This window comes from Pogona vitticeps, chromosome 4, assembly GCF_051106095.1.
Source record: "Pogona vitticeps strain Pit_001003342236 chromosome 4, PviZW2.1, whole genome shotgun sequence".
Classification (NCBI taxonomy): domain Eukaryota; kingdom Metazoa; phylum Chordata; class Lepidosauria; order Squamata; family Agamidae; genus Pogona; species Pogona vitticeps.
Genome location: NC_135786.1, coordinates 122,395,556 through 122,422,331, shown reverse-complemented (window position 1 = coordinate 122,422,331; position 26,776 = coordinate 122,395,556). Strand labels below are relative to the sequence as shown.

Sequence of the window (26,776 nt, the reverse complement as noted above, 5' to 3'; positions counted from 1 at the left end):
GAAACATCGCAATGCAATCACTTTTGCGATCGCAAAACGTTAATCGCTATGTGGTTTCATCGCTAAATGGAGCGCCCATTAAGCGAGGCACCACTATATTAAGATAAGGACTCAAAATATTTTTCTGAATGATTACGTCAACATTTAGGTAAAAAGGGAGAGACAGGCTGAATTGAAAACATACCTTTCCTTGAGGCAAAATAAGAACTCTATATTTAAAATTAAAGAGAGTATAAACCTGCATTTGACAAGTTTTCCCTTATATTCACAGTTTTATTCACATTTTTATCCTGCTCATTCCTCCAATCAATTTAGGGTGGCCTATGACTCTCCTAGCTTCATTTTCCCCAAGGAGTGGGCCAATAGCACTTAATGAAATGGATAGCTGGGTCAGGACTGGAACCAAGACATGGTTAAGGTGTACATGTGCGGGTCTGGATGAAGAAGCAGAATTTGCTGTGGGGGGGTGATTTTGCAGAGGAAGTCACAAGATTAGATCACAAATTCCTATTTGTCATTAGTGGATAACGTATTTTTTTTAAACCACTCTTCTTTTCTTTTAGCAGCATGTATTCTGAAAACTACTATTAAAAACACCTCCAGGACTCTCAAGGCTTAAGCTTTGTACCTGAAACATTGACGGCTTTTGTAGAAGTCCCTTGAACTGTCATGGCTTGCATGGCACCAGGGTTCTGGTACATTGCTTTTGATGTACGTGAGATGGCACCAAATCTTGATATAGTTGGCCGATCTCCAAATGGAATAAGATCATCATCACTAGTTTCTGCTGCTCTCCTCTGCAAATCCAAACGCTGGTCTCGCATACCTTTGCTATCTATGTTCTGGGAACACATGTAAAAAGCATGGGAATCATAAACAAGCCCTTCCATCTTAGGAGACACTCCTCACAGTATGAATGAAATTCCCATTTCACAAGACATGGAGTTGGTGTTGAGATGTATTTCAAACAAGACACTTGTGTAACAATCTCACTTCAAATAGCCAAACCAGTCTTCCTGAACTTGGAGCCCTTCCTCTCATTTAGTATCAGACCCGGAGGTATTACGTGAAAAGGAGAACAATGAGGAATGGAACACAGCCGGAATAAATTGATTCCCCAATGCTGGTCCCACTGCATGACAGCTGAAATAAAGAGGTTACTTACCTGTAACCATAGTTCTTTGAGTGGTCCTCTGTGAATTCACAAATATGGGTATTGTCTGCAGCTGCGCTGACTCTCTCAGAAGATTCTAGAGCTAAAAGTAACAATTTTATGGTGTGATCCTCCACAAGGTATATGCTCCTCCCACCCACCATCTTCCCCAGTTCCTGAATTTTATCCGCCGAGTATGAAGTAAAGAATTAATTAATTAATAATTAACCCATGACAGGTAGAGTGGAAGGATGGGCGGGTTGTGTGAATTCACAGAGGACCACTCAAAGAACTATGGTTACAGATAAGTAATCTCTTTTTCCTTTTCATGGCCTCTGTGAATGCACACATATGGGTGACTAGCAAGCTGCACTTATTGGTTGGTGGGTCGTCACAGTAAGAAGGATGACAGGACAGCTCTGCCAAATGCAGCATCTTGGCATGCTCTGACGTCCAGTAGGTAGTGTTTGACAAACGTGGACGGCGTGGACCATGTAGCAGCATGACAAATGTGCTGCGCTGAAAGGCAGTAGAGGTGGACAGTGCCCTGGTTGAATGAGCTATCAAATGTTCTGGAGGGGATTTTCCCGACAAGTTGTAAGCAAGGGAAATAGTCTGTACAATCCAGCGTGCTATGGATTGAGAGGAAGCTGGGGCCCCTTTGTTTGGGCCGTGAAAGCAAAGAAAAAGTTTATTGGACTTTCTGAAAGCTTTTGTCCTTTCGACATAGAAGGCCAGGGCACGTCTGACATCAAGGTTATGGAGCATATGTTCCAGGGACGAGGAAGAAGATTTGAAGAAGCACGGTAATATAATGGGTTGTTTGAGGTGGAAGTCGGAGACCACCTTCGGGAGAAAGGAAACATCAAAATAAAGAATCACTTTATTGTGGTGAAACTGGATAAAGGGAGGGTCAGCTTGGAGAGCTGCGAGCTCGCTAGCTCGTTTGGCTGACGTAATTGCAACTAGGAAGGCCGATTTAAGGGTCAGGAATTTGAGGTTGATGGATGCCATGGGCTCGAATGGAGGCTGCATCAAGGCATTAAGAACCAGCTGCAGTGACCACTGGGGGGTGATACGTTGTTGACGGGGGCAGATGTTGTTGAGCCCCTTGAGGAATTTCTTGACAGTTGGGTGAGAAAACAACTTGGAGGAGGGGGAGTCATCCGGTTGATGGGCCATAATGGCTGATAGGTAGACTTTCAGCCTGGACTGGGAAAGACCAAAAATGAAGAGATGAAGAAGGTAAGTGAGTAGGGTCTTCAAAGAGACAGGTATAGCAGGCAAGTCACTGAGTATATTTCAGGAAGGACTTCCATTTGTTTTCATATAGGAGAGTAGTGGAAGGTTTGCAAGCTCGAAGGAGAATCTGCATCACATCAGGAGTATCCTCCAGGCTGCAGGATTGAGAGAGGCGATGTCGGGGTGAAAGACGAGGCTGTGGTCGAGCGAGAGGAGATCTGGGCAGAGAGGGAGGTGGAGCATGTCCGATGACATCGAGACCAGGTGAGTGAACCATGGCTGGCGGGGCCAGTACGGGGCTATCAGGATCGCGTTGGCCCCGTCTTGCCGGAGACGGGCAATTACGCTCTGGATGAGAGGTAGAGGAGGAAATACATAGAGGAGATTGTGAGACCAATCCATCAGGAATGCGTCTCCCAGAGAGGTGCTGTCTCTTCCTGCTCTGGAGCAGAACCGGGCACACTTCTTGCTGGCATCGGGTGCAAAGAGGTCAAAGAGGTCCATCGCCGGCACAGCCACTGAAATATGACATCGTTCAAAGTCCATTCATCTGTTCTCGTTGGTAGCTGACTGAGCCGGTCGGCCAGGGTGCTGTCGTCGGTGGAAATGTGGACGGCAATAGGGAAAACATGGTTGGAGTAGCACCACTCCCAGAGGTCGACAGCTAGAGTAGAGAAGGGGAGTGGGGGCCTCCTTGCTTGTTGACATAGAAGAGTGCAGTGGTGTTGTCTGTTGCCAACTGTACTACCTGCCCTTGGATCAGAGGAAGAAAAGCATGGAATGTTTTGACGACTGCCAACAGTTCTAGATGGTTTATATGAAGTGGCAGTTCTTGTTTTGACCAGAGTCCGTGGACTATGTGCTGAAGGCAGTGGGCACCCAGCCTGTGGGGCTGGTGCCGGTTGTGACCTGTACTGAAGGTCGCAGGGGGGAGAAAGGTCTGCCGATGAGAAGGTTGTGTGGGCAAGTCCACCAGTCGAGCTGGGAGGCTAGCTCTGGTGTTACCGGCAGTAGAGAAGATGGGGGGGGGGGTCTGTCACTGGATTGAACAGGGAGAGAAACCATGCCTGCAGATACCTCATTTTGAGCCTGGTGTGTTGGACGACAGCCGTCGTCAATGCCATGAGACCTAGGAGGTGTTGGGCGTGATGCACCGAAACAGAGTGATGGGTTTGGAAAAGGCGGACAGCTTTTTGAATTTTTCTGATCCTTTCTGGAGGCAGAAACGCTCTTGCACGGAGGGAATCTACCTCCACGCCGCTGAACTTTGCTGTTTGTTTTGGGATCAGGTGCGATTTCTCGAGGTTGATCTTGAGACTGAAACTTTGAAGGGTATGGAGAGTTGTGTCTCGCGCCTTTATGGCGTTGTGGTACAATGTTGCCACTATCAACCAGTCATCGATGTAGGGATAAATGTTTATTCCCTGCAGGCGGAGGAAGGTGGCTACCGGTGCCATGCACTTGGTGAAAGTCCGGGGGGTGGTACAGAGCCCGAATGGGAGGGCACAGAATTGGAAGGCGGTGCCGTTGAAATGAAATCTGAGGAATTTTTGGTGGTCTGGGTGAAAGGAGATATGGAAATAGGCATCCTGCAGGTCGATAATTATGAACCAGTCTCCCTGTGAAAGTAAAGGGATAATAGAGTCCAGTGTGAGCATGCGGAATTTACGGGGAGATATGAAACGGTTGAGATGAGTGAGGTCAAGGATGGGGCGGAGGCCTCCATCTTTCTTAGGAACTGTAAAATATTTTGAGTAAAACCCGTTGAGGGAGTCTGGAATAGGGACCGGTAAAATGGCGTGTTTCTGGAGAAGTCTGATAACCTCACTGTGCAGAGCAGAGGAGTAGGGGTGTACCGAATGAACCCCAAAGGAGACAAGTTGGAGAACTCTATAAGATAGCCAGATGCTATTATAGATAGATCCCATTTGTCTGATGTGATGGCTTGCCAGAGGTGGAAAAATGGGGCCAGTTTGGTACAGTTCAATGGACGATGAAAAATGTCAGAAAGGGAAGGCAAAAGTGGTTGTCAATATTGCTTACCCTTTCGCTGTCCTTTACGAAAGGATTGACGTTGACGAGGAAGATTGTGAGGCTGGTACGATGCTGTCAGAGGTTGAGGAGCAGGTAGGGACCTGTCAGTTTGATGGGGGCGGTACTGCCTGTAAGGCTGGAACCTTTGACTCTGGTACTGGTTGGGGTGAAACTGTCCCCAGCGGTAAAAGGATCGTTGATAGGAGGTAGATGGCTGAGTAGAATAAGAGCGCACAGTCTTGCGCTTCTTATGGAAGTCCTCCATGGTGTCGTTGGTTGTTGAGCTGAACAGGCTGGCACCATCAAAGGGCAAGTCCTCAATTCGTGGCTTGGTGTCATCAGAGATCGTGGAGGACTTGAGCCAGGCATGGCGCCGAATAGAAATAGAAGTAACCAAAGTCTTAGAAGCTGCCTCAGTGGAGTGTCGAGCCGCAATCCTCTGGTACTTGGCCAGAGAAATGGCTTGTGAATGGATGTTGATGAGATCAGATCTCATGGGTTCTGGGGCTGAATCAATCAGAGGGAGGACTTGGTTCCAAAGATGACGCTGAAAAGCACCCATGGTTGCCTGGTAGCTAATATTTCTGAGCAAAAAGGATTGCAGAGAGTGGACTCGTTTCACCAGTGTGTCAACTTTTCTGCCATCTTTATTGGCAAGGGTAGGTTTGGACCTGGCGTGGGCTCGAGCCTGGCTGGACTCGACGATGGTAAGAGTTAGGCACTGGATGCTTATTGGGGAACTCGGCATTGACATCATGGGTCCTATAGAGGCCATCAGTACGACGAGAGATTTGCATAATAGAAGGGTTTTTTCCCCAAGTGTCCTTAATAAATTGAAGGATAGACTTATTAAAGGGAAGACTCAAGGGAGTGGGACGCTCCTGGTTGATGTTGTCGAACACCAGGTCAGCATCAGCAGACGGGGGCTGTTCGGTGTCAAGGTGCAGGGCTTGTGCCATCTGATAGATAAGGGCAGAGCAGGAAGAGAAGTCGTCTGAGGAAGACGAAGCATGGCTATCGCTCGTATCTGGAAGAGGAGGGGGCAGCTCGGGCTCATGGGAGGACTCAGAGTGTTGTGCTTCCGAAGATGCAGGGGAGTCTGGAGATGAAGGGTAGTCTGACTGACCGATACCCTCTGGTGTCGTTGAGTCGGCAGGACCTCGAAAGTGTCTTGAGGTGGCATTGGGCCCAGCATCGAAGGTGCAGGACATGGGGGTAAGGCTTTACGAGCCTTGTCTCGCTTCTGTGAGGTTGGCTTAGACGGGGCAGAAGGGCGTGCAGATGAAGCCGAAACTGCTGGGGCAGAAGTGGACACACGGAGGCGGTTCAAGTCCATAAAGGGGGTGGCATGGGAGAGTTCCGGCATCATTCGAGGCCGTTTAGCGTGTTCAGACGGGTACCTTTCATATAGGGTTTGCCAGATGTAGGGGTCAAAGCACTGATATGGTACCATAGGGAAGGGGCAGAAATCGCCTTGCGATGCCACAGACCTCGGTGGAGAGAGGTGCTTTTGTTTTTCCGTTCTCTTCCGTGGAGGAGAAGGGGGGACCTCCGGATCGGATGCCGAGCTTTCAGCTGCCCGCCCTGAGTCAGGGTTGGAAGGGCCAAGGCCGGGCTGGACTGTGGCGCAGTTGCAATGAGGCCAATGCTCGGGGTTTGGAGTGGCATCATGGGGGGGCGCAACATCATGGGCTTCATCCCAGTCCGGGGCTAAATCAGGGGCTTCTCTGGATGATTCCTCGAGGACGGGGGAAGGTAGAGAAGGCTGAGGGGGCTCCACACAGGGAAGCCTGTCCTTCCTGAGCTTTTTAGAAGCGGGTTTAGGTTTTCTCTTAGAGCCTGTATCGTGCGCTCGAGATTTTTCAGAGGAGGGCAATTTGTGCTTACCAGACAACTTTGTTTTCTCAACAGTGTCCTTAGCTGGTAGCACAGACGTAGAGTCAGAGGTAGACTGGCCCGCTGGAAGTCTATCAACTGAGAGGGCAGGAGATCTAGAAGCCTCTGAAGATGTAGTAGGAGGATTCATGACCATTTGCCAAAGGTAAGACCTAAGTCTTTGGAGCCTCTGCTTAAGTGCCAGCTTGGTTAACTTTTTACAAGTGGGGCATGAATGGCTCGGATGTTCCTCGCCCAGGCAAAAAAGGCACTGACTATGACCGTTGGAGAATGTGATTTTATTTGCACAAGTGGTACAGTGTTTGAAAGGAGATAGCGAGGCCATAAGCGGAGAACTAGTGTGTGTGTGTGTGGGGGGGTAGGATAAGGGGAGGAAAGGGAAAGGAATAAAAACAGCGGGAAGCCGATTAGGCCAAACAAAAAGACGTGGAGGATCACTAAGTAGTAAATACTGTAAAAGACAAAAGCTCTAAAGAGCCTAAAAAGAATAGCCAAAGGCAATAGCGAAGCGTTCTATCTTTCCTGAGAACCGTTCAGCTCGGTGGAAAAAAGGAACTGGGGAAGATGATGGGTGGGAGGAGCATATACCTCATGGAGGATCAAACCATAAACTTGTTACTTTCAGCTCTAGAATCTTCCGAGAGAGTCAGCGCAGGCACAGACAATACCCATATGTGTGCATTCACAGAGGCCACGAAAAAGATCCTCCATTTTGCTTCATGCAAACAGAACACTGAAGGCAGCTCAGCGGCAAATACACACACCTGCTGGCTGGAAAGAGACAAACCAGAACAGTAACTCAAGCAGAGAGAGAGCAGGCAATCTCTTCTGAGAGTGGGTGGTTTAGACTTATAAAAGTCTTTAACTACACAAATTCCTCTACAGTATTCATGATACTCTAGCAGCATGAAGTTTTAAAACTATTACAATAAATTTCAACTCCATTCAGACAGCACGCCTCATAGTTTAGAAGCCAAGCACTGGTTTGAGCTTTCAGACATATGACAAACTGCATTTCAGAGATAGATATCTGTTTTCATCCTCTGCCCTCTCAGAATTCAGCTTCAGTCCCTCTTTCATGGTGCCTCTATGGGTGAAGTGATAGTTGGACTATTTGTTAATTCAGTTTTCACTCAGACATCAAAAGCCAAACAAAGATTTGCAAACAAATGTTTCTCAATCCAGATATTACATTAATCATAGCTAAACATATCTTATAATTTATAGCATGTTGTCTGAACCAAGTTCCCAACAGCTGGGAAAGAAATGACACCGAAAGCTGCATTTTAATGAGAGCAGAAATCCTTAAACCTCCTGTTACAAGGAACTATCCCAGAAACTTGGGATTCTCTGCATGGCCAACTTTACACATTGCCCTATCCCTCTTACCTAGCTATGCTGGCATAGCAAAACTAGCACGAACTTTTAGAGGCTCAGGCAAACTGCCCCAAGTTAGGAAATCAACATACACATCATTAGTTGCACACTGAGTTGAATGATTCAGTGTGCAACTGATAATTATGGCAATTTCTTAACTGGGGGCAATTTGCTTTTAAAAGTTATGCTATCTGAATAGTTCTGCAAAAAGTTTTGGCCACTGCATCCTGCCCTTCTAACTGAAAATCCAAATCTAATTATTTACTGAGCCTTGTGGTGCAGTGGTTAAACTGCTGTACTGCAGCCAAAACTGCTCACAACCTGGGGTTCAATCCCAGGTAGACAGCTCAAGGCTGACTCAGCCTTCCATCCTTCCAAGGTTGGTAAAATGAGTACCCACCTTGCTGGGGAGGGTGGAATGTGTAGCCTGCATAATTAACTTGTAAACCACCCAGACAGGGCTTTAAGCACTATGGGGTAGTATATAAGCAGAACACTTTACTTCGCTTTTTGGTTTTTAATACCCACAGAAAATTCTCTGTTTGGCACTAATATGACTTCTTTGTACACTTACCACCATCTCCACAAACCCCACTGCCACGATGTCTTTGGGTTTTGCATCTTTGGTTCCGATGTAGGAGCTGATGGTGTCACATGACCAAGGAGAGTACTGGCTATAATCATTTCCTTTGTATTTGCCAGCTACCTTCAGATCTTCATCCATATACTGCATAAAAACATAGTACAACTGTGTAAATGAAGGGAGAGAAGCCTGCTCTTGGCATTCAAAATTACTGCAACAACACTAAAACAAAAAGAATGCAAGCATAACAATGTGCATCTACTAAATGTGTGAATTCTTAACAAACTGGCACTGAAGACAAATACTGTGGTTTAAAAGTTCCCAGAGGCAATAATTCATTGTTCTCAGACTAAACTATGTATAAAACATAATTAAATATATAGCAGCACACAATCTACCTACAACCATTCCACTATTTTATGGAAATATGTAACATGGACATTACCACACGCATATATTTTAGGTCTGATAGGTAGACTCTGATATTCCACTGATATTCCATAACACAGAGATACTAGAACAATATATTTCTCTGTACCAGATATAATTTATTGCTCCAATATATCTAACACAGTTTATATTCTCTTGCGTCTGAATTATCAGTCCTCACTCCTTCATGTTTTGTAGGCACCTTTGGAATTTTGAGAAAGTATCATGAGGTCTATAGCAAAACATCTGTCATGGGAGGAGGTTGCTGTTTAACAAAGTGTACGTTAATCATTGTGCAACCAACTAAAAAACCCTAATGCATTTCCCAGAAAGAAAACCTGTTGAGGTTAAAAGAAACATCTCCTAGGAACCAAACTGCACGGCATGGGGGAGTCTGACTCCAAATACCCCTTGAATTTCAGAGTTCATTCCAGCAGACTATCATATCACAGAGCAGCAAGCTGTTCTTAATTCATTTTAGATGTCAATCATGCTGTGCACATACTATGCACATGTGTCACATATCTCTGCTTCATAAATGTTTTAAAGTGGAACCTAAATGTAAACACTCCAACCTCCAGACTTGTAAATGACACTTTTCCAGCTCTACTCATCCTTTAGCCAGACCTTTTCTGATGACCCAACAAACACAAGAGAAATGTATGCATTGAAAATGGACCCAGAGGCTGATACCAAGTCTGAAAATGTGCTGAGAACTGCTGAGTCAACTTCCCATGCCTCCCTGGCGGGATCCCTTACCTAATTTACCAGGTCAGGATGGCAATGGTGTGAAAAGCAATGTGGGTCCAGCTATATATATATTTAATCCAAACACAGCAAATATAGGTGCTACATATGGCAACAGCAAATACAGGAGTTTCACTCAAGGCTGCTTCAGTGTTGGATGAAGCATCTGTATCTGCTATTACCATCATGTTCTTTCTCACCAATACCCCTGGTCCACTTTCAATACATACACTTCTCATTTGCTCGGTCATCAAAAAAGATAAAACCATTTTTTACAATCTCAGACTGGTCCCATTAGTCCCCTAGAATTCAGGACCATTTGGATACACCCTGCAAAACAGAAAAATGCAAGGGAGGGAGGATAGGGAGCAGCCTTTCTCTTAAGGGGCTACAGAACACCAATGGCCAGCTGTTAGCCCAGTGGAAGAAAAATAGCCCTTCCTGTGCTATTCTCAGGAACTCCTAACAGTTTCAGAAATGCTGCTTTATATACATGTTACACCCATATTGGATATCTTATAAGAAGACACATCAACTGGGCAAGCCAGGAAAATATCAGCTGTCCTGTAAACATGGTGAAATGGAGTGAGATTATGGCAGAGCACTGTGCAAACAAAGTAACATAAAAACTTAAAAAATATATTCACCTCGTCTCCATGTAAAGAGTGAGGCAGAGTTGGTGATGGTGCAAAAGGGGGTGGTGAGATGACCTTCCTTTCTTCTAATTGTGCCATTATCTCCTTTCGTCTTCGGTGCAGTTCATCTAGGCTGGGATGAGGCTGAAGAGGAGGTCGGCTATAAGGCTCCTGAAAATTTACCAAGGTTTATAATTAAAATAATAATTTGAAAAAATGACTAATCTGCAGTTTACTACTGCTTACAGTTTACACCATAGGAAACTCCAACTTATTGTCTAAATCCACATAAATGAAGCATAGCAAGAGTAAGCATTAATATGTAGATGGTTTCATTATACTTCTATTGGAATTTTATATGAAAACTGAGTTAATGACGTTTTAATGGTTGAAATCCTGTCCTGTGAAGTTAAACTATGTAAGGCTAATTTTTATTTATTTATTTATTTATTTATTTATTTATTTATTTATTTATTTATTTATTTATTTATTTATTTATTTATTTATTTATTTATTTATTTATATTATTATTATTATTATTATTATTATTATTATTATTATTATTATTATTATTATTATTATTATTGATTTGATTTATTTGATTTATATAGTGCCCATCTGGCAGCCAGGGCCACTCTGGGAGGTTTACAACAGATAAACAAACAACAGAATAACAAAATAATACAACATCAATAAAATTGGGGCATAAATCAAATATCATAAAGTGCAGTGAAAACAAATACAATACAATAAATTACAATTAAAAACCTAAAATTTTTTTTAAAAAGCATGGTGGTGTGATGGATGATATTTCAGCAAACACTGTTGTATCATAAAGTTGTTTGTTCAGTGAAGGTCTGCTTAAATATCCAGGTTTTTAACAGCTTCCTACATGTGTCCAGTGAAGGGGCCAGGCGGACTTTGGGTGGAAGAGAGTTCCATAGTTGTGGAGCTAAAGGCCCAAATTCTAGTAGTTGTTTTCCTGGCCTCTCTCAGGGGTCAGAACTCTCAACTGCCCGGCCTGGGATGATCTTATAGGGCGGGGCAGATCTAAATGGAAGGAGGTATTCGGCCGGATATCGAGGTCCCAAATCATTTAAGGTTTTATAGGTTAGTACCATTACCTTGAAACTAGTATGAAAGTGAACAGGAAGCCAGTGTAAGGCGGCCAGGGTGGGGGAGATGTGTTGGTATTTCCTTGTCCCACTCAATAATCTGGCCGTCGCATTCTGGACCCATTGCAATCTCTATAGCAGTCCCAAAGGCAGCCCCGTGTAGAGGGCACTGCAGTAGTCTAATCTCGAGACTACCAGTGCATGAACCAGTGTGGTGAGGGACTTAGTGTCAAGGTCAGCTGCACGATCCACTTTAGGTGGAAATAAGCAGAACAGACCACAGACGGGACCTGTGATGCCACTGATAGCTCTGGGTCCAGAACTACATGCAAGCTACGCACCTCGTCTTTTGTGGAAAGAATAACACCACCACCCTGAAAGACAGGGAGGCACCCAGACCACAGACACTAGGGGCCCCCACCTGCAGTATTTCCATCTTGTTCAGATTCATCAGTTCTGATGATTTTTTGGAAATAACATATTTCTCAACCCACCCCACTCCCCACAAGTTTCCAAGGCTCCTGTGGCATATCCCTTTTGTCACTGGGAAGCTGTTGGGGGCTGCAGAGCTTCTCTCTCTCTCTCTCTCTCTCTCTCTCTCTGTGAGAGAGTCTTTAATTATTGAAGATTACTGCTGCTGGTAAAGTCATTCAAGTAGCAGTGAGTTTTGTTAATTAAATATTCCCCCACTATCCCACAGCCTCCAATTGCTTCCCAACAACAAAAGGGATTCCATAAGAGCCTTAGGACTTTTGGAGTGGAGGATCGCTAATGTTTTATTTCAAAAAAATCACAGCAGCTGATGCAGCATTAACGTATAGAATGAGATTTCACCATTTTTATATAAATAAAAATAAAATTGTACTTGGGTTTTTATTTGAAATGCAAGACGACTTACAGATCCTGAGAGAGAGAGAGAGAGAGAGAGAGAGAGAGAAAGCAAGCAAGTTTCACATTTATTGTAGTTCCCCTGGAAACCTGAATTATTTGTATTTAAACAACATGTTTCAGAAAAGAAATCCACCCAGATATACAAGCCCATGAGCACTGCATGCAATTCAGATTAGAATCAGGAGAGAGGTATTCCCTTTTAGTTAACTAGGCTTTACTTCATGCCCAGATGCTTGAACATATTAAAGTACTAAAAGGATATCAGCTACAGAAATTTTATATGGCACTTTTTTTTACAAACATCCCTTGATTCATAGCACTGAATAGTGGATCTCCACTATTATACAGTTCTTTCACAATTTCCAACAACTAGTAAAATCAAGAAGAAAAACCATTCCAGCTTGCTCAATTTACAAGGATCACAAATAGTTGTTATGAGAATGAATTTTGTATATTAAAATACTAAGCAAAATAAAAGAAAAATCAATACAAAACCCATACTCTGTGATACGAAGGTCTGATCTGATTCAGATGTGGACCAACTGGATAGTAGCCCTCTACTTGCGGATATCTGTCTCTTGTTTCAGGTATGTATGGTGATACAGCTGGTGGAGGAATTTCGATGGGAACAGGACTTGCTCGGATGATCTCTTCTCGCTGATATGGCTGGGCAGAGGTATACACACGCCGGCTGTCGTAGTGGGGAGGGTACATGGGCTGTCCCATAGGAGGGTACTGCTGTGGCTGTGCACTGTACTGAGAATTCACCATGCGATCTGGGAGGTATGGTGGATAATGTTCTAAATAAGGAGGACCTGGTTCTGGAACCGATGGTGGTGGTCGGACAAATCGGGACATGCACTGTGAAGACTGAGCTGCAGGATAATACAAACCTAAATACACAAAACAAGATTTTGGAAACATACTTAGCACAATTCATTTGTTCGTGTATTTTTAAAAAATGGAGTCTGAAAGAAACAATATGTCACTTTAAAATCTGTTTCTCAGTTTATTTATATGCTAATATATTTATTATATTAAATAAAGTTTATTTTTGAAGAGCTCCTTCTTCAGAAGCTAACCTTTTTCTGAAGGAGTTTTCATAAATTTCACAGATTATAACAGACAAAATTGGCATGGGGAAACAGCTGAGAGAACCTCTGGAAGTCACTTTAAGTACAGGTTAATTCACACAGATCTACAAACCAGTCTCTGCATAGCTAAAAATGATTCCTGTTTTTTTCAGTAGTCACATTGTCAATTGAGGCTATTTACTTGAATGAGAGCATCTGATTTCTTTAGGCAACACGGCAGCCTACGACACTAGCAGCTGTTGCCTCCTTCATACGAAGGAAAAGCCACCTACTTTCTGTTTGATCAAAATGCTGCTCAGAGAAACTAATTCTCCCAAGAGGGTTACAGTGGCAAACCATGGGAGTCTAGTTAGCTGTTCCTTCACAGGAGCATCAACCATATGCCTCACAGATCTTTTGAGACATGCGGAATTCCACAAGCAATGCCAATCTCTTATGAGTGCTGCTGGAGTTGCAGTCCTATCTGTTCACCTTTTCCAGTGGCAAATAATGTTTAGTTTCTTTATCCCATCCTACTAGATTTCATGACAATTTACCCATTACAGTGGAGTCTCGACTTACAAACGGCTCCACTTGCGTACTTTTCGACCTACAAACTTCTCCGGCCGCAAAACTTTACTTTGACTTGCGGCCGGAGAATCGACCTACGGACAAGAAGGGGGAGGCGGGGAAAGCGCCCAATTCAAATTGGGTGCTTTCCCCACCTCCCCCTTCAAGTCCGTAGGCTGTAGGTCGTGCCTCCGGATGCCTTGCAGGGCTTCTCTGCCACCATGGGAGGCATCTCAACAGTCCCCGCCGCCGCCGATAGTGCTTCAGAGCCACTATCGGCGGCGACGGGGGACCTCCGAGATGCCTCCCATGGCAGTGGAGACGCCTGCTGCTGCCACCGCTGCTGGAAGCAGAGCCGCACTGGGCAACCCAAGCCATGCTTGGACTCCTGGGAGTCCAAGCATGGCTCGGGTTGCCCAGCACGGCTCGGCTTCCTGCTGCCGCCGCCACCAGGCGCTGCACCACGCCCGGCTATCCCAGCCATGGTTGGACTCCCGGGAGTCCGAGCATGGCTGGGGTTGCCCGGCACGGCACGGCTCCAAACGGCGGCGGCAGGGTAGGGGGTGTCCGGACGCCTTCCATTGCTTCTCCGCCTGGAAAGCATCTGGAGGTCCCCCGCCGCTGACACTGAGAGCCACGCCATGCAACCCCAGCCATGGTTGGACTCCCGGGAGTCCGAGCATGGCTGGGATAGCCAGGCGCGGCTTGGCTCCTGGCGGCGGCGGGAAGCTGCGCCGCGCCGGGCAACCCAAACCATGCTTGGAGTCCTGGGAGTCCAAGCATGGCTGGGGTTGCGTGGCGCGGCACGGCTACCGGAGGCGGCAGGGTGGCGCCCTCCGGATGCCTTCCAGGCGGAGAAGCAATGGAAGGCATCCGGACACCCCCTACCCTGCCGCCGCCGCCACTTGGAGCCGCGCCGCGCCAGCCAACCCCAGCTATGCTCGGATTCCCGGGAGTCCAACCATGGCTGGGATAGCCAGGCGCGGCTCGGCTCCAGGCGGCAGCAGGGGACTTCCGAAGGCCTTCCCCGCCACCATGGGAGGCCTCTTGGATGTTCCCCCCACTGCCAATAGTGGCTTTGAAGCACTAGCAGTGGCGGCGGGGGACCTCCGAGAGGCCTCCGGCAGCCGCGCCGAAGCCCTCAGACTCCTCCAACAGCAGCGATGGCGGCGGGGGACCCCTTGAAGACTTCAAAAAGGCAAGGTGATTTTAAAAATATTTATTTTTAATTTTTTTGTGTGGGGGGGTTTCCTTGGGCCAAATAGGGATTAATAGGTTCTCAATGCATTCCTATGGGGAATGCATTTTCGACCTACGGACTTTTTGACCTACGGACTCCGTTCCAACATGGATTAATTCCGTAGGTCGAGACCCCACTGTATGTCTTCTCCACTCTGCACACACATATATGATGGCTATCCATCTTTTATGGTTACTTTACTCCTGTACTATTGATACTTTGCCTGAAGTGGGGTATAAAGAATACATTTATTTTATTTTATTTCATTTCTATACCAACCTATTAGGGTAGAAAATTAACAGCATAGAGAAAGTCAGGCCACAGGGTGTCAAAAACTGAGATAATTCTTCTGAAATCCAAAGCACCTGGTAATATGTCTTGAGCTAAAGAATTACAAAAGTTCACCCACACACTTTACTTTTCTTGAATGCCTCCAGTGCTGGAGCACTCACCAACTCCTGAGGAAACTGGTTCCACTGTCATACTGCTCTAACAGTTAGAAAGTTTTTCCTGATATTCAACCAAAATCTGGCTTCCTTTAACTTGAGCCTTTAACTTGTTGCATGTCCTGCTTTCTGGGATGATCAATAGATCTTGCCCCTCCTCTGTATGACAGCTTTTCAAATATTTGAAAATTGCTGTCATATCACCCATCAACCTTCTTTTCTCAAGGCTAAACATGCCTAATTCTTTCAGCCTTTCCTCATAAGGCTTGGCTTCCAGCCCCCTGATCTGAACTTGTTCCAATTTGTTAACATCCTTCTTGAAGTGTGATGTCTGGAATTGGACACAAGACTCAAGGTGAGGCCTAACGAGTGCTGGATAGAGGGGAACTAGCACCTCGCACAATTTGGAAACTATATTTCTATTAATGCAGCCTAAAATAGCATTAGCCTTTTTGTAGCCACTTCAGACAGTTGGTTCATATTGAGCTTGTGATCTATAACAATTCCATGATCCTTCTTGCTCGTAGTTTTGCTGAGCCAAGTATCCCCCATCTTTTAACTGTGAAACTGGTTTCTTTTTCCAAGGTGCAGTACTTTGCACTTATCCCTGTTGAATTTCATGCTGTTGCTTTTGGTCCAGTGCTCCATACTATCAAGGTCATTTTTAATTTTTTTTCTATCTTCTAGGGTATTAGCTATTCCACCCAATTTTTTATCATATGCAGATTTGACAAGCACTCCCTGATCCATGTCATTAATAAAAATACTGAAGAGCACCAGGCCCAGGACTGAGCCTTGGGGTACCCCACTTGTGACCTCCCAGTTAGAGAAGGACCCATTAATTATCACCCTCTGAGTACAATTCTGTAGCCAATTGTGTATCCACCTGACAACTGATCTATCCAGCCCAAACCTAGTTAACTTGTTAATCAGGATATTATGGGGCACTTTGTCAAAAGCTTTGCTGAAGTCAAGATATACTACGTCTACAGCATTCCCTCTCTTTAACAGGGAGGTTACCTGACAAAAAATACAGTGGTGCCTAGCATGATGTTAATTCGTTCCAGTGAAATCGCTGTAGAGCAAAAACGTCGTCAAGCGAAACAAAAATGCCCATTGAAATGCATTGAAAACCGTTCAATGCGTTCCAATGGGCTGAATACCTGCACATCCAGCGAAGATCCTCCATATGGCAGCCATTTTCAGATGCCTGTTAAGCAAAAAATGTCTCCTAAAAACAGTGGGGAGCCATTTTGAGCAGCCGGTGGAAATTTTGAAAACCCAACAATCAGCTGTTTTGATCGTCGTAATGCGAAGAATCGGTTCCCAAAGCAGGGAACCGATCGTTGCAAAGCGGAAAAAACCCATTAAAACATTGTTTTGCAATCGCAATTGCGATCGCAAAAACATCGTCGTGAAGCAGATTCATTGTTATACGGGGTAATCGTTAAGCGGGGCACGACTGTAAGATCAAATTAGTCTGGCAGGATTTGTTCTTGACAAATCCATATTGGTTTCTAGTTATTATTGTATTGTTTTCCAGGTGCTTGCATTTGGACTGTTTTATAATTTGTTCCAGAATTTTCTCTGGGCTAGATGTCAGCCTGACTGGACTGTAGTTCCCAGGTTCCTCTCCCCCCCTTTTTTTGTAGACAGGGACATTAGCCCTCCTCCAGTCATCTGGCACCTCACTCATTTCCCACGATTTCAAGAAAATAATGGATAGTGGTTCTAAGAGTTCTTCAGCCAGTTCCTTCAGTACTCTCAGATGCAGTTCATCCAGCCCTGGAGATTTGAACCCATTCAAGGTGGTAAGGTATTCCTTGGCTATTTGTTTATCTATCTCCAGCTGCAATCCTGTCCCTACTCCTCATTTGCACTTCCAATTTGTTTGAAAGTTCATAGTCTGTTTTATGGGAAAAGACTGAACTAAACTAGGAATTGAGCACCTCTGCCTTTTCTTTGTCCTCTGTTATCATATTTCCATCTCCATTGTGGAGCTGTGCCATTATCTCTTTTGTTTGTCTTTTGCTACTCACATATTTGAAGAATGCTTTTTTATTGCTTTTAGCATCTCTAGCTAACCTCAGCTCATTCTCTGATTTTGCCCTCCTAATGCCATCCCTGCATTTCCTTGCTACTTGTCTGTACTCATCCTTGGTGACCTGGCCTTCTTTCCACTTCCTGTACATGTCTTTTTTTGTTTTTAGGTCCCCCCTGAGCTTTTTATGAAGCTACACTGGCCTTTTTTGCCGCTTCCCACCTTTTTCTCTTGTTGAAATTGTTTTTAGTTGTGCCTTTAGAATTTCTTTGCTTTGACTTGGACTCCTGCATTGAGCAGGGAGTTGGACTCAATGACCTTACAGGCTCCTTCCAATTCAATTATTCTATGATTCCATTCTTTAAAATGACATGTGCTATAATAGTGATTGTCTATAAAAGTGGGTTTCCTCATTCTTTGGTTCACAGAGAGATTGGGAATCAAAGAGGCAATACTGAATTGAAAATAGTATTATTAGTATTTCAAACTGGGCAAACTGTAACTCTAAAGCCAAATTTGTACAGAAACCACTATTACCTGGTTGATAAGGAGGGGGTTCAAATGGGGGGGCTGCTCCTCGAGGATCTGGGTAAAACACATCTGTTTGTTGAGCTGGATATGGGGAGCCTCGTGGTACCATTTGGAGCTGCTTGCCCACTGATATTGGAGGCAAGTCTGCAGGTCCTCGGGGAGTCACTGGGTGAGAGGTGACCGGTAAGGCAGAGAGAGAACTCTTGGAAACGGGTTCCAGCCTAGAAGAAACCGAATACAACATCAAAACAGTTAAGATGTGTAATGAATGTCATTAAGTACTGTTGTTCCACAGTCTCCATTTCTAAAGTGCAGCCATTTATCCATTCCCAATAAAAGCTATTGATACACCAGAAACTGGGACATAAACAAATGTTTCATGATTATGAAAAACACAGAGAAGAGGAACCCTTTTGTCTATATCTACTGAAGACTTCTGTATTCAGACCACATTTGGAGGTGCATCAGATTTGTGTTCATGGATGCGAGCAATTGCCAACTCTAGCCAAACCAGCCAGAAAACGAAATCAACCCTGGTGGTCAAAGAACTGTCAGATGTCACAGCCAGCTCAACCTTACATACGTTTGCCCACTTTAGATTGGAAAGTTCATTTATATCCAAACAATTCTGAGCACCATTTGCTTACAAGTCAGGAGGTGATCCGGGGGCACTGTTGCTATGGTGGTCAATCTTCCCAGGCTTCAGGGCTGACTCATAACTTGAATCAGTTCCACGAGAGATAAGTTGTGTCACTGCATTGCCTGTTGAAACAATCCCATTTGGCAAGGCAGAGGGTTTTCTGCTGGGCAAATCCACAGCTCCTTCATCTGAAAGGACAGCTGCTGACAGACCCACTTCATTCAGTTGACCTAAGGAGGCACTCAGAGGTCTTCGAGGAACCAGACGTTTGTTTATCTTGCGAAATCTTAAGAAAAAAGAAAGCATCCCCAATTAAGAGAAAAATTTTTAAAAGGCTGACTTTCAACAATTACATTTCTGTCCTTGAACAGATCTTCCATGATAAATTTTAATTCAGTTACAACCAAGAATGCTGGAGATCACAGGTGGGCCTGAACCATGCTTTGATGCCCCCCCACAGCTGTTCTGCAGACATCAGGCACTTCCCTCCCCTGCCTTCTCCGCGTGATCGCCCAGTCACCAGCTGCAATGTGCTTCCTTCATTTGTCTTCTCTGCATGGTTGTCTATTCAGATGAGGGTGCGGGGCAGGGAAGCCTGCAGCACTGCCGGTGAGTGCACAAGCACGTGGAGGAGGGAAGTGCGCTGCAGCCAGTGAGTGGGCCCTGAATGGGCGCCAAACCGGGCCAAACTACCAAAGCACAGTTCATGCCCATCTCTACTTGAGATATCAAAGTCTGTGGAATAAAATCAAACAGACTGATACAATGAAGGAAGACACTCATGACCATCAGTGGCCTGTGGTCTATGGAAAGGAGCAGGTTATCACTGCAGGGTGTGGTGTGCCCATGCTTGGACAATGGGCTGCCAGAGCTTCTTACTGTTAAAAAAAATGACTGATGCCTTAACTTATGCGCTCGTAATCTCTAGATTAGATCACTGTAATGCGCTCTACGTGGGGCTTCCTTTGAAGCTGATGTGGAAACTTCAGGTGATGCAGAACGCAGCGGCCAGACTCCTTACTGGAGTGAGAAAGTACCATCATATTTCTCCTACTCTGGCCATGCTGCACTGGCTGCCCATCCGTTTCCGCATTGACTTCAAAGTGTTAATGCTTACATATAAGGCCCTAAACGGTTTAGGACCTTGATACTTGGCGGAATGCCTGCTCCCACCTAGATCTACTCAGATCACCCGCGCGAGCCAGGAGGTGAGGCTGAGGAGCCTAACGCCGAGGGAAGTCCAGAAGGAAAGGACATGAAACAGGGCCTTCTTGGCGGTGGCTCCTCGCCTCTGGAATAACCTTCCTCCGGCGATTCGTGCGGCCCCCTAGACCTAGTATGATTTTTCAGGATGCGCGTAACATAAGCCCTACCCCAAAAATTAACCCCAGTTAAGTGAAACCCTGCCCTCCACCATTGTGCAGAAACCAGAAGATGACATGACTGTATTTGAATAAATATAGATTGTTGTACATGAAAAAAAAATCCCCTGAAAATAAGCCATAAAGTGTTTTTGGAGCAAAAATTAATATAAGACCCTGTCTTATTTTCGGGGAAGCACTAGAACACATCTTAACCATCATTTCAGGAACTGGAACCATTTCAAAACCAGGAATCAGATGGGATTAAAAATAAATAAATTATTGGATTACGAATAACGTGGTTTTCTATTCTGAGAGTTCTACAGTGGTGCCTTGGTTTACAAACTTACATTCATTCCGGAAGATAGTCATAATTCGAAATGGTCATAAATCGGGACATTCGTAAGTCGAGGCACTACTGTACTTGACAAACATGCCTCTTACAGCCACCTAAATCTGGCTCAGGAGAAAAGCCTTAAATGAAGGCTTTGAGATTTACTAGGTCTAACTCTGCCTAGCTTCCTCTTCAGAAAAAAAAGCCCCCAGCTAGCACTGGGGCAAGAACTGGAAGCTTGGGCAGAGCATCAAAGTTTTCCAGCTGAAGCCTTTCTCCTGGATAAGCTATATTTAAGTCCTGCCTCCCACACAGAACTCCCAGAATGGAGAATTAGGCCAAGAAATCAAACCGTTCCATCCTTAACACATAACTCTGCAAGTGTTCTCTGCTGAATATAATGCCTTGGAGAGCCACAGAAGGAAGCAAAACAACATTCAGAAAGGCATCCAGTATGAGCCAAGAGTATGAGCCAACAGTACAATGTGGCTGAAAAAAAGGCCAATGTGGTTTTAGGATGCATTAACAGAAATATAGTCTCCAAATCCCATGAGGTTCTAGTCCCCCTCTATTCGGAACTGGTTAGGCATCTAGAGTACCTCTGTTTATTAGAACGGTCATCTATTCTTCCTCTTTAAGGAGGCAATTGTTGCATTCGGCTTAAGAATGTGAAATGGCCAGAGGGTTCTCATCAATTTTTTTTACTTCAAAGCAAGGTTCCTCTTATTCTAGAGAGCCCCATATTTCTTTGAACAGTGGCAGAGTCATGTTTTGAAGTTAAAACAAAGAGGCGGGAAATCTGTGTTCTTAAGCTAAATGCTGGAGCAATTCTCTCCCAATGAAATTGTAAGTAACTCATGTGCACCACTGTGTAGCATTATAAAGAGAAAAAACAGTATTCTCACAGTCCCACATTAACCTACTCACACAATAATAATTTTTCATGTAACAAGCTACTTCCAAACTGTGGTTCAGATATTAATTTCAGGGAAAAGTCACCATTGTTGGCAGAAGTTCAACCATTTCATATTGGAATTCTTTACAATTCTGATAATGATGTTAGTCATAAGCCCTAAAACCTCATTCTTTCCACAATGCAAATAATTCATTTCTTGAATCTGGACAAGTTCTACTCAAAACATGTTTGGATTGTGTGAACTCACAGAAGCATCATTTAAGGTTTATATGTTTTGAGGTGGCTTGTGCTTTTCAGCACTTGCTCATGTAATCATACTGCGCCGTTAAGTTCACAGTCTATAGAAAAAAGAATAAGATATTAAATCTTACTTTTCTAGTTCTTCCTGAGAGTGTGCAAATGTGCAGCTAGCCCCACGGGGGCACCCTCCTCTTTGCTTCATGTCTCGGCACATGTACGTCTTGTACTTGCTGTGTTGAGGAGGCTAGATTCAGTGATAAAAGAAGACGATACCAGAATATTGAGAAAGGATAACATTTTCCTAAAAATAATGCTCAAAACCTGATCCAAATTTTGTTTTTTAATTGTCTTCCATTTGCTAATGTTATAAACCCTGCCTGAAAATTACCATATTCTTGCTACAATCAGGCTTTTGGAAAACCTCAGCCTGTGCCAAAACCTAACTGAAGTACAGGGGAAGAACTTTTGGAAGAGAAATATGCATGAGTATCTGGATTTGGGAGTGTATTTGTGTGAGAGAGAACAGGTATAAGGAACAACATCACAGTTCACATGTCAACAATAGGAAGCCCCATCCATTACTCACATGCAGCCTCCAGCATGCCTTTTTGGAATCAATTTGACTTAGGTCAAAAAAAGTTATCCACCCAGGGCTGTTGTGGAGCATGCTTTCCCGCAGGTTTTGTATTGATGCACTATGTCTGACACCCTTATTTATTTATACATATGTTGGTTATCTCTGATATGCTGGCAACATATTCGGTAGCACACCAACACTGTCCAATTAAATAACATTAAAAGGTGATTACTGAAAGTTCCTAACCTGGCAATTCCTACTAGTTGCAGCCTCTCCAACTCCAGTATAGTTGGGACAAAATTGCCATGATGTACAAAATCCACCATAGACCCACATTTTCAGTATGTTGATTCATCACCACCATAGTCAAGGAACATGCTCTAGCCATGCCCAAGGACATAAGTACACTTAGCAGTACTTCCAGTCTTAGAAAAACAGACCTTGGAGCATGGGGAAGATATTTTAGTTTATCTGCCCCCGCCTTCTTGTTTATGTTTCCAGATAATTTTTAACCAACTTTCAGGTGCAATTAATACTGGATTAAGACATAATTATCTGTAGCTGGACATGTTTATTTTTTCTGTATCCTGTGATGTCAGATAAATTTTAGTAGCGCTTCGAAAATCTGCAAAACCTTTTTTGCTTAGAAAACGTAACAGGGAAGAAAAGACTTCATGTGCGCATATGCCACAGAGAACAACTGCACTACCATAAATCATTCAAGTCTCTGTAATACAGAATTGTAGAACTGGAAGGGAACCAAAGATTATTTGGTCCAGCCTGATCGGAAAAGGTAACTGTTTGGACATAACTTGAACGTGCAGCCTTTACTGACATGGCTGGAGCAGAAAGGCAGGGAATAGAGCCACAAGCTAGTCTTTAAAAATAATTTGCTCCTCTATGGTACTTCCTCAGGAATATTTAAAGCATATTACAGATTTCTCCCATCTTTTTCCTTCTTGCATTAACTTATATACAACTGGACAAGTTTTTGATTCTTTAAGGAAGGCCCACTATGATGAGTACCCTTTTTCCATATCACACTATACCTGTTGCTGATCTGCTCCTTTCTTGCTGTGATTCTGGATGTAATCAACTAGCCCATGTACTACGGTCCGCACAGCAACCAGTCCATTCTCAAGCTGTTCCCATGTGGGTGGTGGAGCATCTAGAATGTTCAAAATGAGGGGGACAACTGAATTTCTCTTTTGTAAATGAGAGTTCTTACAAAGTCATCAGAATTCTAGCAAGTATCAGAGATGTATAAAATGTGTAAAATTTAAGCCTAAAATGACATAAAGCCTAAAAAAATAATTCTGAAAAATTAACACTCATTTAACAGCTTTGACAGCAGCACCTCCCAACACTTTCTACTTGTTAGCAAATTTGAAGTACTCAGATACGGAACACTTCAGAAAATTTGAGCACTGAGAGAGATGCAATAATGATGGAGAAACTGAAGAAGTATCTGGGGCTGTGACATATACAGTGATGCATGTGTGTACCTGTGTGTATATCCTATTCTATCTATAAATCAGTGGTATTGTGATACATAAACCTATAGAACGATGCAGAATGGAAAATACATGTTTACAGCGCTAGTTCTAAACACAGTAAAGAATGCAAATACTTCCTTTGCCAGTGTAAAGTGTCCCTTCAGTCTTTTGGGTTTGTCTGTCTGCCTGTCTCTTTATTTGTTGAAAGACAAAAATTACAAAATAAGACAATACGTGTGGATGTTGTATCTTGCAAAATGAAACCAACATGGTTGGAGTCTCTCAGTTTAGTAGCAGGCAAGCTTCCTTTTTTAAACAGGAAGCTAGGTTGGAGCTAGGCCATGAAGCCTTCAAGCACACCTTTCTCCAGATGAGCGAAATGCAGGTGTTTGTAGGCATGGATCTGTCTGGCTGAACTCTCAGAATGGAGAATTCTGGTAGTTGGTGTAAAAAAATGCAAATGCAAAATAACAGTCATTGCCTTTTGGGGAGCCATAGCAAGATTGAGAGATTATGTATATTTATATCTAAGCAGAACTCTTTGACATCATATTGTAAGTTATCTTGTAAGTTATTAACTCTGGTCAATGACCGTAATAAATATTTCCCCCCTCCCCATAACTGTAGTTCTTCGAGTACACCCCTGTGATTCACACTCTGGGTAATCCATGCATGCACAAAGCCTCATCAGAATATTCTAGAGTTTCTGCGATAGCAAAAGGATACATTAGTGCGGAGCCCTCCCCCTTGGTATATGTACCTTGGCGCCCAGGCTCTCCCTTCAGTTAGGTCAACTGCCACATAAAGCAAATACGGCGTGACAGTGGGGAGGCCAGGTCATCCTGTGATTCAGGATGTGTGAATCATGGAGGTCCATTTGAAGAACTACAATTACAGGTAGGTATCCTGTTCTTCTTCTTTGTGGCCTCTGTGAATCATAATCTGGGTGACTAACAAGCTGTCTTACCCGGAGGAGGGTGTCACGCCAAGGTAGATGATAACATAGCACGTCCAAAAGCAGCATCAGTTTTTAAAGTAAGTAACCTGAGGTCAGCTGATGCAAGGGGTTCAAAAGAGGCCCTTGTAAGTCATTGAAGGACTAATGTCAATGACCCTTGAGGTGGTGGCGGGCGTATGTCAGGGTACATGTGTGGCAGTCCTTTAAGGAAGCGTTTCAGAGTAGGGTATCCAAAAAACTTAGCTGCTGGAGAAGTTGGTGGCTGATAAGCAACAACTGCGGAAAGGTTGACTTCGAGGGATGAAAAGGGAAATGCCTTTAGTTTTTAGTTGTAACAGAAAACGAAGAACTGTGGTAAAAGAAGGATTGGTTGAAGGTAGCGATGACGCAGCAGTAAACAATTGGAATTTTTTTCCATTTGTACATGTAAGCTTTTCTGGTTGAGGGTTTCTTTGCCTGATGAAGGACATTCATCAGGGAGGCAGAATCCTCCATACTACCAGGTAAAGGGCAGGGGGATCCAGGTGGAGAATTTGATTTTTGTGTTCTGTAAGCAGGTGAGGTAGGCGGGGCAGGTGATAGATGTCCGACAACAGCTGATGGAGAACCAGGAACCCTGGCTGCTGTAGCCACCATGGGACTATCAGGATAGTGTTGGGCCTGTCCTGTTTGGAGTCTGTCCTGTTGAAGATGGACTACAACTTTGTGGATGAGTGGGAACAGTGGAAACAGGTAAGTGAGTGACTTGGACCAGTGGCTGATGAATGTGTCTCCGCGGGAGTTCTTGCCAATTCCTGCACAGGAACAGTAATGTTTGCACTTCCAGTTATTTCGGGAGGCTAAGAGGTCGATGGAGGTGTGCCCCAACATCTGCACAGGGAGAGAAAAATAGATGGGTCCAGTTCCCACGCGTGGGTTTGAGATCCCTTGCGACTGAGCACATCTGCCAGATAGCTGTCTTGACTGGCTACATGTATTGCCATGAGACAAATGTGATGGGAGAGACACCACTCCCACAGGTTGACGGTGAGATAAAGGAGGCTTGGGGAGTGAGTGCCCCCTTGTTTGAGGATGTAGTACATCGTGGTAGTGTTGTCTGTGGCTATTTGAATCATCCTGCCTGTAAGACGATTTCTGAAAGACTTGTAAGTTTTTATTTCTGCTAGAAGTTCTAGCTCATTGATATAGAGCAACTTCTCTCTTTGTGACCACTGGGCGTGAATCCGTAGGGATTGACAGTGAACATCCCAGCTGGTGAGGCTGGCTTCTGTGGTAACCTAGATTTGCGGGCATGGTTGTCTACTCAGAACCTGATGATATCGTCCCATCATCAGGTTCTGAGTAGAGTGCCACCATGTAAGTTCAGAGACAAGTTCTGGAGTGACTCGCAGCAGGGTATGTGGTGGATCTGTTATCGGATTGAATAAGGCCAGAAACCATACTTGAAGTAACCTCATTTTGAGGTGAACATGCTGAACTACCTAAGTCATGGATGCACAGTGCCTAAGACACTTTGAAGTGTCAGCACAGGTACAAGCATGTGAGGGATAAAGGGCACCAAATTGAGACGTTTGTCTGTTGGGAGAAACGCGTGGGTGTGTTTGGAGTCTAGAACTACTCCTACGTAATGAACCAGTCTTGTAGGCTTTAACTTGGATTTTTGCAGTTTTACTGCAAGGCTGAGATCCTGGAGGAGAGACAAGGTGAAGGAGATGTCTTGTTGTGCCTTGTGACGAGAGCAAGCTACAAGGACCCAGTCGACGATGCATGGAAAAATGTGAATTTTTCGAAGCCTGAGGTACGCTGCCACAGGGGCCATGCATTTGGTGAAAACTCTGGGAGCTGTGGCGAGCCTGAATAGAAGCCTTTTGAATTAATAGGCTTGGGTCAGAGTTGGAAACGCAGAAAGGGCCTGTGAGAAGGATGTATAAATACGTGGAAGTAGGCATCCCTGAGATTTATGATTGCGAACCAGTCTTTATTGCAGAGTAGGGGGAGGACAGACTCGAGTGTAACCATGTGGAATTTGCTAGTGATGTACCTCGACTTACGAACTTAATCCGTATTGGAATGGTGTTTGTAAGTTGAAAAGTTTGTTAAGTCGAAGCACCATTTCCCATAGGAATGCATTGAAGACTGATTAATCCGTTTCGACCAAAGAAAAAAATCACAAAAAAATTAAAAACAACACAGCAAGGCCGGTCGGAAGGCAAAGCCACCTCCGTTGCTGAGGCAAAACAACTCCAAAAAT

At 44.4% G+C, this 26,776-nt stretch overlaps 1 protein-coding gene across 4 annotated transcripts in view; it reads right to left on the bottom strand.

Annotated features, from left to right (window-relative positions):
* RC3H1 (ring finger and CCCH-type domains 1) overlaps window positions 1–26,776 on the bottom strand; it is a 107,793-nt gene that overhangs the window by 23,375 nt on the left and 57,642 nt on the right. For all 4 annotated transcript variants that reach the window (XM_020798568.3, XM_020798569.3, XM_072998233.2 and 1 more), the window contains exons 8-15: window positions 23,121–23,239; window positions 21,626–21,738; window positions 18,651–18,929; window positions 18,010–18,224; window positions 12,604–12,995; window positions 10,109–10,267; window positions 8,277–8,429; window positions 629–842 (exon numbers count right to left, since the gene is read on the bottom strand). In XM_020798568.3, the coding sequence (XP_020654227.3) occupies window positions 629–842; window positions 8,277–8,429; window positions 10,109–10,267; window positions 12,604–12,995; window positions 18,010–18,224; window positions 18,651–18,929; window positions 21,626–21,738; window positions 23,121–23,239 (1,644 nt within the window). The remainder of the gene's footprint in view (window positions 1–628; window positions 843–8,276; window positions 8,430–10,108; window positions 10,268–12,603; window positions 12,996–18,009; window positions 18,225–18,650; window positions 18,930–21,625; window positions 21,739–23,120; window positions 23,240–26,776) is intronic.